Here is a 13,799-nt window from a genome sequence, read left to right on the forward strand (position 1 = left end):
GGATTGGAAATAACTTGTAATTTCAGAGAGCAGATATTTATTGAGACCATCGCTCACTGCAAACATGCATACTCAAACACCAAATTAAATTCTTCTCTTCACTCTTGTGTGTTGACAGGGGCCCGAAGTACCACCTCTTAGCCCACACCACACTGTCACTGTCACACGTCCAGGACAGCTTTCGCACGCATGACCTCATCATTTCAGGCAACGGTGAGTGGCAGCCACCATCAATCTGTGTCCTCGCCATCTTTCTGCTTCCTCTGCCAAATCGGCCATCTGTCTATTTTTCGTCTTTCTCGTCACCGCCTCACTTCTTCGCCCGGCATTCTGATCATTTCCTTTACACCAGCATATGGCGCAGCTATGCCTCCTCCTCTTTTCCTCCTCTGTCCTCCCACTTTCTCTGACAGGCAGCCATTGTCAAGGTCACAGTAATAAAGGCTGCGCTAGTGAGGTGACTGCTGTGTAAAGCTGTAATGATGCTGGATAACAAGGGTCCAGACCCTAACACAGACAGGCCTCTAGTGTTTTATTCATTGGCCCTGCAGCCTGCTGTAAAGTTTCACTGCCAAACTGCATGACACTCCCTGCAGCTGCCATCCTTTTATACCCCAGTGTGTGCTAAAGGGGGGACGGTGTGACGTGAGGATGCAGTGTGTGTCGGTTTGTGTGTGTGGATGCATGTTTCTGTGTGGAATTTTAATGGCATGGGAATATTTTTATTTATTTATAAGTGTTTATTTTTTCCCCATCCATCTATTCCCTCCCTGCAGAAGAGTGTTCGTACTGGCTGCCACTCTATGGTAGTATGTGTTGCCGCCTCGCAGCTCAGCCTCACTGTATGACCCAACAGATGATGAGCGGGTGCTTGAAAGTTAAGGTAAGCTGGCAAGCCTGCAAATGTGCGTTGCTGCAAACTATTCCTCCAGGGGTTGTGCTAGATTTTTTGGCATATATCCACACTTTTTATTCTTTTTCTCCCCTACCACATTCCTGTTCTCTCAATCTCATGTTGTCGTCTCTCTTTGTGTGCGTATTTTTTGCTCCTTTTTTCCATTTTTTCTTTACCTAGCAGCAGTGTGGAGGTGACCCTCAGAGTTGGACAAAAGTTCACGCCGTTCTCAAAGGAACAAACCTTTTCTGCTACTACCGGCAAGAAGATGTGGAGGCTAACGTTGAGCCAGCTTTCACTATTGGCATCAACAAGGTCAGCAAAGAAATCTGAAAGGCAGTATATTATCTCTTTGAGCTCGATCCAGCCTTAGAGAAGCAGTAGCTGCATATTTTTGGTAACACCTTAGGCATCAGAATAGATGGTAAGAAAACAAGCTTGTGGATTACCACACATTTAAATAACAAGCTCACTGGTAGACTCTGAGCCTAAAGAGAAAATTTAGCTCTTTTCTTTGCAGCGGTTCTCAAGGTTTATTTTAAAAAGCCACCTAGAGCTGTCAGAATCGAGCTCCATTGAGTTCATGAGTACCAAACTGCAGTTGTTACCTTTTGAGGTGTGACTATAGAAACGTTCATCAGGCCTGTAAAGGCACATTTCTACTGCTCAAAGCTTTGTATACACAGGAAGACCCCTCTATCCAAATGGAAGTCATAATTCTCTCTTGCCATCATTTTTCCCTGCATCAAATAAAGATCAGTCAGCTGGCCAGTCACGCTCTGAATCATCTCATTTCCTGTGTCTTTAAGAGTCGATTCCTAGACTGCTTCACAATCTTTCTGTAGTGACGCACTCGGTCTTTTGTGTCCTCTGACCTTGAGCATGCTGATAACCTAAAGCCAAGTCAATCAGATCAGGTCTGTATAATCTTTTGTGCGGCTCACATTAGAGGAGACAGAAAGAGGGAGCGCAGCATGGCAAAGGCGTGAACAGGACAACACTGCCATCTAGTGGTCATAGTCATACCTAGCCATATTTAGAGTACAGCAAGTTATGGGAATTGGGAGTCAGAATCCTTTTGTTGGATAATTGCTGGAGGGAAATGGTTTGGAAGAGCACTAATTGGTGACTTTATTAATGAAGGCTTATTTTCAGTGGAGACTTATTCATTGAACCACACTGTACTTCCATTCGTTCCCTGTTGTAGACATTTTTGCGGTAGATGATTGTATTCTTTGCCACTCCTGTGTTTCAGGAGACCAGAATACGTGCATCAGAGAAAGACCCTCTCAGTAAAGTTCAGAATATCTGCATCAGCAACCATTACGGAGGAGAGGAGGTTACGCACACTGTGACCACAGACAGCCGCGAGGAGACACACCGCTGGATGGAAGCCTTTTGGCAACATTTCTACGATATGAGTAGGTCCTTATGTGTCATTTAAACCCGCAACATGTGGTCGTTTAACATATGTTTTAAAGGACAGCATATAGTGCCGTATATTCTCCATCTGCTGCTTGATTTGTTGATGGTGACGTTTGCCTCCAATGTACAGGCCAGTGGAAACAATGCTGTGATGACTTAATGAAAATTGAACTTCCATCGCCGCGAAAACCAGCTCCTATCACACCGAAACAAGGCTCTTTGTATCATGAAATGGGTAAGAATTCTCCTTGTGTCAAGGTGTTTTTTGGTCACTTATAACCTAATGTGAAAAATAAAGCACTGTGCCTGCATTGCATGTGGCTGTGTTGAATTTCTGTTTCTTGAGTGCACGTGCATCAAAGATGCTGTCAATTACGTTTTCCTATCCGATTTCTCAAACTCACTCTCTGCTTCACTTCTCTGTGCTCTAAATAGAAGGGTTCTTATCTCTGACGTGCTGACTAACTTGTCTTCTGTTTCTCTATTCCTCTTTTTCCTTTTCACGTTCCTTTGTATGTCATATCTATCCTTCCTCGCCATTTCCTGTTCCCCATTTCCCTTATTTCCGTGTGAAATAACGTAAAATTAATTTCATCACGCTTTTCATAAACTTTCACCGTTCATTGTAATGGTTGAATTATCTTGATGCATGAATGAAATCTTTCTTTGTTTTCCCATCACTCCTGTTTGAATGAGCGTGTATCCTTTTCCTTTTTTTGTCATGTCCATTAAAATTGCCAAACTACCAACTTTTCCCTCATCCCCGTCTCTGCTCTATCCCAACTTTCTCACCAACTTCCCTGTTGATTTTCCTAACCCTGGCAGCTCCTCTTGCCACACCCTCCTGTGAGGGTCTTCTGCTGCAGGATAACGCTGTGTCTGCTGAGATTCGTGCTCTGCTCTCATCCTATTACAACGACAGGTGAAGTAACAGGACTAGGACTCAACATGAATTGGTTTGTGGTAAATGTTGCAATCCCAAGAAGCTGGAGTCTGCATTCTGAATAGAATTATGCAGTATTGTAATCTGCATGAATTGGAAAGATGTCATGAATACACTCAAAATGTTAAAAATATCCTACAGTAATTGCTATCTTTAGCACTTGTTCTAAAGAAAAAACCCTGCAATTTAGATTTAATCCCAGGAAAAACTGATCAGTCTGTAAAACTGGTCTCAGGTTTACTCCATGGCGGCATACTAATAAGATTTGCCGCTTTTCTCTTGCAGTTATTGAGTCATCTGATGACCTCAGCAGCAACGTGTCAGACATCCTGGCTCGGAGAATGCAGGAGCTGGAGCTCCGTAGCCAGCTAGGCACCTCTCCCACCTGGATGTCTGCGTTTGAGGAGAGCAATGCCTGTACTGGCCGCTCTCGTCACTGTACTCGCATGTCTGGCCACAGCCCCTGCACCCCTCATCGACTGCCTCGGAGTCCTGTGAGTCCTCACCGCTGCCCACAGCTCGGCCTGCTGTCTTCAGACGCAAGTCTGACCTCAGATAGCGACAGCCACTGTAGCACCAGTCCCTGCTCTCACCACCACGGCTGGCCTGAACCTACTTCCAGCTACTCTCTTTTGTCATCTTCCCCCTCGCGTCTGAGGCCACGCACTCTTTCTTTGGATGCTAAGCTCAGCACCCTTCGAGGGAGAGGGTACGGAGGTGGAGGGACCTTCCAGTGTTCCTGCCAGCCGCCTCCCTCGTCCCTGCTTGCTCCTCTCCCCATCTCCAGTCGCTCCCCCCGGTCAAAGCACAGCACACAAACCACACTATCCTGCTCCAGCTCCACCTCAAGCAACAGCTCCAGCAACAGTGAGGGCAGCCACAGCCCAGAGTCATCAGAGGGAGGCCCCTTCTCTAGGCCCTCCCCAGCTCGACGCAGCCTAAGAAACCTCAGGGCCAGACTTGATCCTCGCAACTGGCTCCAGAGTCAGGTGTAAACTTCATTTCTGACAGTGGTTTTTTTGGGGTTTTTTGCTTGCCTAAAGGCAACAGTGCTTATTAAACCATGGTTTAATTAGCTTAACACACGTGAACCAAACTCAGGCAATCTGCGATGCCACATGCACAGCCCTGAGAAGGATGCCTCCAGCCTGCCTCTTGGTGGAGGACGAGCCATGGAAGACCCTTCTTGGGCGAACTGGAATGTCTTCTAACACAAAAGACATGTGACAATCACTGCAGGAGTCTCTGACATTTGCTTGGTTGCCACAGTGTTTCAAAACAGTCCAAAAGTATTTGGGAGGTACTCTGCTTGCTTTGAGAATTGATGGTAATGCTGCTTGGAAGAAGTTGATGCTAACAGATAAGGGCATGCTCAAATTCATGCCACACTAGGTCTACTTTCTGTCTTTGAAAATCTGATTTTGAAACTGGAAAAAATAAAAACAAAGTAAAAAAAAAAACACACATTTTGAGTGGCCAGTGATCCTGGCCACTCAAACATGTCTGTTAATGCACTAGTCGTATTTTGACTGGATGTTTCCTGTTATGTTCAAAAAGTTTGCAGTGTTTGCAGTATAGAAGCCAGTTAGCATGAGGTAATATGAACACACCAGTCAAGATTTTTCCAATATTAGAGACTGCTATGTGTAGAGGTAAGGGTTATTTGTCGCCTGTACTGTGATACTTGTTTCAGTCTACTTATTATTCATGCTATTTGTGGGGTCTCCCAGAACGACTATGCACCATTTTTGTTTTCATGCATGTTTTGACTTGCAGTTAAAATATTTCTTCGTCAGATCATTTCAAATGATTCTGCAAGTGCTCATACTTACTGTACTAGTTACGACTGTGATCTCTTCAGGGTAAAAAATCTGTGCTCTCCTCTTATCTGCACACTATTGACAGGCTGCCATCAGACTAAGTAATAGATTTGTAATAGATAGTATTACATCACACAGTAATAGATCACACAGTGCAACTCCTAAGCAAACTGATTTTAACCAAAGCTCAATTATTATTGAAAACCCAAGCCATACTAATCTGCAGCATTGTTTGTTTTCAGTTTCCAATCCTGCCGTCCAGCGATTTATTATCACGCAACAAAGAAAGAAAACTGATTTAATCTTGGCGAAATTCTAAAAAAACATTCTAAAAAAAAAAAAAGTGTGCTTACATGAACTCTAGTCAGTCACCTTTTTAATGATTTCTTAACACTGCCGCCAACTTCTTGTTACATTTTTGCTAGTTAGACAGTCAGTGCAGTTTCTTCTTCTTACAGAAAACCTTATAGGAGGGTTGGTGTTGTCAGTGCAGTAAATCTTTGCCTCTTTTTTTCCCCGTTTCCGTGTTTATTGTGGACTCTGGAAGCCGTTGCCCTCTTGGGGACTCAGAACTCGAATCATTTTTACTAAGATCTGTCGTACGCTGAACGACAGCATTTGTTACTGTAAATTAATTTTTATAAGTTAACAAATAAACCTCCTGTATTTGGTTTTTTTTTTGTTACATTACTGAATTTGTTATAAATGCAGCTGTGTTGATATTTGATGATCATAATATTAGATAACGTGCAGATCTTTTAACTGTCACAGATAACATTGAATGTTATAACCTTGGCGGAGTTTCCCGTGTTGGCAGGCTTCGTGTTCTGCATGTATGCCATCCTCGGAGGTGAACTGAAAACGAGAGATGTGGAAATCTCGTGTTTAAATAATATAACATTAAATAAATGTTTTATGAATTAAAAATTGTCTTTTCTTATGTATCCAAATTAACATGTTCTGTGTATATTTTTATGGTGAAATTCTTTAGTAATGCACTGAACTTAAAAATAAAATCTGATATTTCTGTTAGAAGGTTAAATCACGCTACTTTTCTTAATTTTGTACACTAAAAGCCCCCCAAATTAAACCCTTTCCATGCATTGAGAGAGGTTTCCATCAGATCAGAAAATGACTTTAAGTTCTCTATCCTTTGAACATGTGTTGGATCATATTCCATCCACTTCTGTTCTGCCCCTTTTTCCCTCTCTTGCAACAAATCCCATTTGAGTTCCCCCTGGAGAAGCAAATCCACTTAGAAGCCGCCGCAATCTGTGCTGCAAAAGACTCAAAAAGTAGGTAGAACAGAGACTTTTATTGTCTATGTTTCGATAGCAAAGCCGCAGATTAGTCAATAGTACAAAGCACAATTACAAACATCGGAGGTAGTCGACACTGAGTCTTCACTGAGCATTGTAATATGCATAGAGAACACTATGGCCATAATGACTTTGTTTCAAATGTCTCAGAGGAAAACCCAAAGCGCCCTGTTCTGTTTGTAGTGCAGAGTTGTGCTATTGTTGTGCTATTGTAACTTCACGTATGCTTAAAGTATAAAAATCAAACACTGAATTATATTAACACCGACATATACATATTCATCAGCATATAAGACCAGTAAATATTTTTATAATAGGCTTCATATGGTGCTGATTATTCACTTCTGTAACCCAGTAGGGACATTTCACACAAAGTTTGGCAATTACTTGATTTTCAGCTGGATTACATAAGTAAATGGACAGCATTACGTTAAGTTGCAGATAAAACAGAGGTAACCCCGCCCCCAGTCTTCCATGTCCTCCATACTAAAACATCTCTCTTTGTGCACTTGCTTCCTGCAGCTCAATGACCCACTCTCATTAGCAGGCACACCGTGGGTTGCACACCCGCAGAGCCACCCCAGCCAGACTCCTCCAGGCAAACGTGGAGAACTTTGCAGGGCATGTTTCAGCCCTGCTGATGTACGTGGAGGCAAGCCGATGGAGCCGCTTCGCACCGAATGCGTTGTAGTGCCCTGGGAGGACTTGGTCGACCTGTTAAATCAATTTTAAAGGCAATAAACATGTATTTTATTTAACAAATAATGTTTAGTACATGTTAAATTATATTGTTTTAAGTATTAGCACAGAAAACACAGCTTGTATATGTAGGCTAATAGATACTGGTATGCCAAATTTCAGACATTTTCATTATAAATCTATGAAATGTTGATATACGGTGCTTTGGGATAAATACCCCTGGAAAAAAAGTGGAACTGTGTACTGAAATTGTGAGGCTGCTCTCTAGTGGGCCTTAGAGTTACCTGTTCGCTGTCCACCAGCCCAACCAGGCGCTCACAGCTGCTTATGTAGTCACTGACATGGCTGTAGGGCAGCCAGTCAATCATTGCGCCGTCATACACAACGTCGCCACTGAAAAGCAACTTATTGTCCCGGTCATGAAGGCAAATGCTTCCCCGAGAGTGTCCGGGCATGTGAAGCACAGTCAGCTGTCTATCACCAAGATTGATGACATCACCTAAGCAGGAGAAAGAGAGGTTGAGAAGGCATTAGGTTTTGATAATTATTCACACATACAAACATGGCATGAACCGTAATCACCGGCGACTATGCATTTAAAATCTTAGACTGTCATGTCACTGAGTCACACAGATTCTGTGACATTCAGTATATCATCGATTTGGTCGAGGCCAGTTATGAGTTGCACTGGCAAAAAGGGTGAAGTTGATACATCAGGGAATGAGATATACCAGCTGCACTGCAGTAGTGGCTCTGACACAGCAGAACAAGTTACTCTACAATACTGCATTTTGCATCAAACCCCAATGGATATAGTGGTTCAGCAAATACATTATTTATGATATAAGCTTTGTGTATTATTATGTGTGCTATTCTGGTGAATGTGTGCTTTACATAAAGACTCCAGTGACCAGTGCTTTCAAACAATGTATCCACTTTCACATTTATCAAGTAGGTTGATTCAGCTCGCCACCTGCTGATCTCTGACCCATTAATAATAATAATAATAATTTTTAATAATAATTTTTTAATTTTTAATTCTACAACTGTTTATAACTTGCATAGTTCACATTTCTGTATAGCTGTATATCTTATATTTCTGTATAGTTTTTCATATTTATATCCTGTTCATAGCCTGTACATAGCTTGTACTCACTACAACCTGTACATACTTATAGTTATAGAATATTCACAACATACTTCATACCGTGTACATTATAACATACCATAATAGACCCATTTCTGTAATATACTTACATATCTATATTATTGCTAATATATATTTGTAATAGATCTATATCATGGCTAAAGCACTTCTGGATGGATGCAAACTGCATTTCGTTGCCTTGTACCTGTAAGTTGTGCAATGACAATAAAGTTGAATTCTATTCTACTATAAAAAAAATTGTTTAAGAAAAGAGAAGACTGTGTGGTTGTTACTCCGTGCAGAGGGATGCTTTCATTAAGTGTGACACCAGTCTCTGTATGCTCTTCTTCTTTCTTGGAAGCAAGAGAATACATCAAAGCCATCACACTGGCTTAAAATAGAACAGCTCTGCAGATATAGAGAATGAGCATATAGTTGCTACCAATAGAATTTTTTTGGTTGTTTTTTTTTTAAAGCATCCACTTCTAATAGGGAGAAATTGTCTGTACCTGCATTCCTTGGATAGAATATCCTGTTTTATGTAATGGGATAATTGCACCTGTGTAATCACCAGTCCTGGCCTCATGTTGCTGCATTGAACTGGTTCCTCTAGCCTACTTTGTAACTGTAAAAATTACTGGCAGACCGCCCCCCTTGTCCCATCCCCACTACCTCCATTACATATGTAATACGTTTCGATGTGTGAGCTAGCAAGTCATTGTTGGTCTTCTGCCAAATCGCTGTGCAGAATCTGAGGCTGGAAACGACTCTGTAGAGCGTACTGTGCTCACACTAGGCCTGGTGCATCCATCAAGCCCATTACTGTATCGATTATGGTCCTTGTCACTAAGTGAATGCTTTTAGACCACGCTGGTATTTGATCACAGATCCATCCCTCTAGCCTAAATCAAATCTACAAGGGCTGTATCTCCTACCTACCCTCCTGCAGTATGTGTGTGGGCTGCACAGCCTTGACTTTGTAGTGCCTTGCCCTCCATCCCGGGCTGGGAGCCTCGGCTATCTCCCTGTCGCTGAGCCAAGTGACCGTCTCGAAGTTGTCTCCGTTGGCCAGGGCATCGACCTCCGCGCTGTGGACGCCCACCTGTTGGAACTGATGCAGACCACCGGAGTGGTCGAAGTGGGCGTGGGTGGCGATGGCAAGCAACGGGTTCTTCCTCTGCGGGTCTTTTCCCAGCAGGCCTTTGGCGTCGATGTATTCAGGTAAGCTCCTTAAGCCCAGACCCGTGTCTATCACCACGTCCTGGTGTGTGCCGCGCAGCAACCAGATGTTGGCTCGGTTCTCCGACTGGTAGAATCGCTCCTGGATCCAGAAGATTCCGTCTCCGAGCGATTTGTGAGCGTACCAGTCGACTGCAGACATCCCAGTTCATTCGCTTGTCGAAGTAGGGTTCAGTATGGTGTCGTACTGTCAGGTGATTTATTGGGGGGAGAGGTGTAACTAGCCTACCAGCTACAGATGATATGTTTTCATTGAGGTTAATGCGATGGTGGCCGCAGACACACCCTTGTAGGAGGACACTAAGCTCACTGGGCAAACCGATAAACGACGGCAGCTTAACGTGGGTTGCAATTGGCTATACGCAAACCACGCCTCCTCTGTCGTCACGCAGAGGAGGAGCGAGTTAAAGCCACATTTACGCATGCTGACAGTGGCGTATGGCGTGTGCAGGTTTCCAAAGCCGGTGCTAGCTAAGCAGTATAAAGTCTAAGCAGTATCTTCATTAGGTTCAGCTGAAATGTATGTGATTTTTAAGAAGTTGCCGAGGGACAGATAAAACCGGCCAGAGAGGTACATTAAAAAACTGAAACATGCGGATCCAGTAAGAGCTAAATATCGCTGTCCAGCTCTGAAGTAGACTGTGCTTTTTTACATTAGGCGCAGTATACTAACAGGCTTCTAGTAAGTATTTCAACATACTATACACGCAGAGTGCGTCTCTGATGCTGACTAAAGCTTCATTGCTGGCAGAGTCACGCTAAAGGCGATGGAAGCTGTAGTACGTTAACTTTCATCAACACGTGTTGACTGGAGATATGTGGACGTGTGTGTGTGTGTGTGCAGGAACAGAGGAGACCTGCAGCCATGGCAGGCAAGGGTCGTGGAGTGGGTGCTTTTACCTTCAATATTGACGCTCTGGGCATCGGCAGGGGCAACATGCCAGAAGCCAGGGTGGGGCCCAGTCCTCTGTTTCCAGTAAGTACCGAACACAGTCTTTTACACACACACACAAGCGCACACACACACAAGCAGTATGTCAGATTGCATTTCAATATAACAAATTCACCTCTAATGCTCAAAAGGGTTGAGGTCAAACTTTACTGGAGTGACTTTAGGAGAGACCTTTTTGAGAGAGGTAGGTGAAATTTGCTTGGAATTTGAATAGCAGACTATATACAGTGGACGTTTACTTATAATAAGTTAAGGTTTATTCTTTGTAATGAAATTTACAAAACATTTTACTGCATTTGTATTTAAATGAAGGCAGATGAAAGTATATTCATCGTGCTCATGGCCAACATGTGTTTAAGAGTTATGACCCAATGAGTGTCTCTCACAGTGTTCACAAATAAGCACAAAGGGGGTAAAGGGCAATAATGTATGTGCTTATGTAAAATTCATGGCCAGGTTTTCATTGGCCGTGTGTATTCCCCAAGAATATGGCAGATATTTACATTCCTCTTGGATTCTGCCAGGATGCTTTATGGGGATTTTTTTTTCTTTTAAACACAGTTTGGACTATGCTATGCTTACAATGTAGTATATTTTGACTATTCATACTGAAAAAGTTGAACACCTTTACATGGCAGTCTGAATTTCAGTTAGATTTGAAATTTATTTGCACTTGAACATCATTAATATCGGCATTACATCATCCGTACTTCTCCAGAACACTGATTTTAAACCAGTTCCACTGAAAGCTGGTGAGGATGAGGACTACATGCTGGCCTTAAAACAAGAGATGAGGGGAACAATGCAACGGCTGCCACACAACATCAAACCTCAGTCCAATAAAGCAGGTGAGGAGAGCGGTGCATTAGAAGCCTGACATCAGCTGAAATGACGCTGTAAGACAGTTGTCTGCTGTTGGGGAAGATAATGCAGCTTTTAGGAACAAAGACTTTCAGTTAAGGTCATATCTGGGACAGGGAGAGATGCAGATTAATGAGGGAATATTGAGTTACAGATGTCTCATCTTGCGAAACCACAGATTTCTTTTGTCTGGATTACTGGCTTTTTAGAACTCTCCTGTTCCACAGTTAGCTAAATGTAACCATGTAAAGAAGTCAGTGTATTTTATAGGGGGAAGGGGGGGATTGCTTATTCAGCAGGGGGTCTGTGGTGAACATGACTATAGGGAAATTATCTATGAAAAGGAGGTGCACCCAGTTCTTCTGTGCAGAAGCAAATATACACACATCATGACCGATAAACAGAGAAGCAGCTGCTTCATATCTACAGCCTCTTCAGCAAGACTCTCATCCCACGGTTGGGCACTACTTCCACTGTCTTAGATAGCTGTTAGACATTGTACTCCATCCCAAACCTGCAGTAAAAAGAGAGCTGGTTGATGGGCTGTAGAGCAGAACAGATATTAAACGTCTTTTAGCTTGATGAGACCAAGGCCTATTAACTTCTCATCAGTGATCATCATTGAAAACAACTAGTCTGTCTTTGACAGGAAAAAAAGAAGGATTTGTTTGACAGGGCTCATTGTATTGACGCACAATGGGAGAGTTGAAGGAACTCTGTGAAGATCCAAGAAGGAGAATTGATAATTTACATAATTTGGGGAAAGTCTATTTGAGCTATTTTTAAACAATATCAGATTCCAAGTTTTCCATTTTCTGGAAGAAGATCCGAACTGTTACCCTCAGATAAGAGAAAATTGGTTAGGATGTTTTAGTTCTTTTGCCGACCACAAAAGAATACCCTGCTCCAAAATCAACAACTGAAATTTGCAGCTGCCTACATGGCCAAATTCTCGTCTGTAAAAAATCAACAACTTCAAATTCACCTTAAATCCACAGCTAGACGGTTGAAATTTTGGACACAACTGGGTGTTCAAACAGGACAGTGTTCCCAAATGCACATCAACATTGGTTTTGGATTGGATAAAGCAAGACCAACATTAAGATTCTGGCTTTCCCAAAACCACAGCCTCAACGTTATTGAAAATTTGTGGACTATGCTTAAAAGTCGGGTCCGTCTGGGTGGGCGCCATTTAGTGTTATCAATCCTTTCATCCTTCAAGGACTGCCAAAATTAATCCAAGCTTGTGTAACAAATTCTTTGGGGGTTTTTTTGTTTTGTTGTTAGAGGCATTAATGGTGCATGCTGTACAGTCCTTCCACTCTATAAAAATAAGAGTTCAAAGAAATCATTAAAGCCCCGAATTACCATCACATTCATGCCATTGACTGTATGCAAACTACTGACCATGACAATGTGGGGTGAGGATCACGAGTAACACTGCAGTTTGTGTTGACGCACAATAGAGTAAGTGTTTTTAAGAGTATGACCTTTCTTTTGTTTACATGAAAACAGAAGTGGAGAGATACACCGAGAGATACCTGAAGCAAAGCCAGATTGATGACAATGAATGGACTCCAGGTACGTATGTAACACATCATCATGGGGTTAGGTGGAACACAAAAAAAGAGGACGATGATAACATTTTTATTTTTTTAGACTGGAACCTTTTTCCAAAAGAACTGATGCCCAGAAGAAAACGACCTCGAGCTAAAACGGGTACATTAAACACAATATGTATGAAATGACATTTCTTTTTACTTTCTTTGTTACTATAAGAATAAAGACCCAATGTTTAACTCCAACAGGCACAAAGAAAAGTGCGAAGATATCACGCAAGGACGCAGAGAACATTCTGACCAAATTAGATGTAAGCTTCATTTAAATTTACTGTCAGTTCTCTCTCCACATCTTTGGTGTTTCTCGTGAGTAATTTGATATTAATGTCAGGAACTGGCAAACAAAGATGACCCTGAAAAATCAGATGAGGAGACTGAAAAGAAGCCAGGAAATAAGGATGAAGAGGAAATTGAAGAGGAAGAATACGAAGAGGAGGATATTGAAGAGGTGCAAATTTCAAGATGTACTGAAAAATGTGTTACACATAATGATCAATATGTGCAAACTAGATCTGACATTGCTTTTTATTTGTCCCGTGTAGGAAAACGACTACATAGAAAGCTACTTCGACAACGGTGAAGATTTCGCCGCGGACAGTGACGATAATATGGATGCCGAAGCAACATACTGAGCGTCTCTCAAGCAAGGAAGTGCTGAAGTTAAACATAATGTGACTGCTTCTTTTGGTTAAATATTGCACATGAGTTGGGAAAGCTGTTCAGTAGAGTGGAGCGAATTCTTTTCTAATCAAGCTTTCGTTAAAGACTAATGTAAATAAATACTGAAATATTTGCACATGGCAATAATTTATTCAAAATAGATTTATTTTTCATCCTCTAGTCAGGTTTCACAGGTTGAAAGGCACATACTGTTAAGAAC

The 13,799-nt window shown here is 42.2% G+C and overlaps 3 protein-coding genes across 8 annotated transcripts in view; 2 read left to right on the forward strand and 1 right to left on the reverse strand.

The window, feature by feature from the left end:
• Positions 1-6,009, forward strand: part of rtkna (rhotekin a) — a 53,701-nt gene extending 47,692 nt beyond the window's left edge. For 4 of the 6 annotated variants that reach the window (XM_080892916.1, XM_080892918.1, XM_080892921.1 and 1 more), the window contains exons 6-11: positions 119-213; positions 777-883; positions 1,076-1,210; positions 2,151-2,316; positions 2,451-2,555; positions 3,549-6,009. In XM_080892916.1, the coding sequence (XP_080749042.1) occupies positions 119-213; positions 777-883; positions 1,076-1,210; positions 2,151-2,316; positions 2,451-2,555; positions 3,549-4,258 (1,318 nt within the window). In that variant the 3' untranslated portion in view covers positions 4,259-6,009. The remainder of the gene's footprint in view (positions 1-118; positions 214-776; positions 884-1,075; positions 1,211-2,150; positions 2,317-2,450; positions 2,556-3,548) is intronic. The other 2 variants (XM_080892917.1, XM_080892919.1) reach the window with 1 other exon arrangement.
• A 374-nt stretch (positions 6,010-6,383) lies between these two features.
• On the reverse strand, positions 6,384-9,770 carry mblac2 (metallo-beta-lactamase domain containing 2). Its single transcript, XM_080892928.1, has 3 exons — positions 9,188-9,770; positions 7,386-7,600; positions 6,384-7,116 (listed from the first exon to the last, which is right to left on the reverse strand). The coding sequence occupies exons 1-3, from the start codon at positions 9,627-9,629 to the stop codon at positions 6,943-6,945; spliced, it is 831 nt and encodes a 276-aa protein (XP_080749054.1). The 5' UTR covers positions 9,630-9,770; the 3' UTR covers positions 6,384-6,942.
• Positions 9,771-9,902: 132 nt separating this feature from the next.
• On the forward strand, positions 9,903-13,600 carry polr3g (polymerase (RNA) III (DNA directed) polypeptide G). The gene is made up of 8 exons (XM_080893121.1): positions 9,903-10,169; positions 10,332-10,463; positions 11,158-11,287; positions 12,816-12,881; positions 12,960-13,019; positions 13,109-13,170; positions 13,251-13,367; positions 13,462-13,600. The coding sequence occupies exons 2-8, from the start codon at positions 10,353-10,355 to the stop codon at positions 13,549-13,551; spliced, it is 636 nt and encodes a 211-aa protein (XP_080749247.1). The 5' UTR covers positions 9,903-10,169; positions 10,332-10,352; the 3' UTR covers positions 13,552-13,600.
• Positions 13,601-13,799: the final 199 nt, after the last annotated feature.

This window comes from Rhamphochromis sp. 'chilingali' (assembly GCF_963969265.1).
Source record: "Rhamphochromis sp. 'chilingali' genome assembly, chromosome: 10".
NCBI classification, from domain to species: domain Eukaryota; kingdom Metazoa; phylum Chordata; class Actinopteri; order Cichliformes; family Cichlidae; genus Rhamphochromis; species Rhamphochromis sp. 'chilingali'.

What these genes read in the sequence shown, in the direction of transcription:
- mblac2 (XM_080892928.1), bottom strand. Translation starts at nt 9,629, where the DNA reads ATGTCTGCAGTCGACTGGTACGCTCACAAATCGCTCGGAGACGGAATC. An exon ending in CACACACATACTGCAGGAGG is followed by an intron (nt 7,601 to 9,187) that starts GTAGGTAGGAGA and finishes TCTCCTGCTTAG; the next exon opens with GTGATGTCATCAATCTTGGT. An exon ending in GGCTGGTGGACAGCGAACAG is followed by an intron (nt 7,117 to 7,385) that starts GTAACTCTAAGG and finishes TTGATTTAACAG; the next exon opens with GTCGACCAAGTCCTCCCAGG.
- polr3g (XM_080893121.1), top strand. Translation starts at nt 10,353, where the DNA reads ATGGCAGGCAAGGGTCGTGGAGTGGGTGCTTTTACCTTCAATATTGAC. An exon ending in GGCCCAGTCCTCTGTTTCCA is followed by an intron (nt 10,464 to 11,157) that starts GTAAGTACCGAA and finishes GTACTTCTCCAG; the next exon opens with AACACTGATTTTAAACCAGT. An exon ending in TGACAATGAATGGACTCCAG is followed by an intron (nt 12,882 to 12,959) that starts GTACGTATGTAA and finishes TTATTTTTTTAG; the next exon opens with ACTGGAACCTTTTTCCAAAA.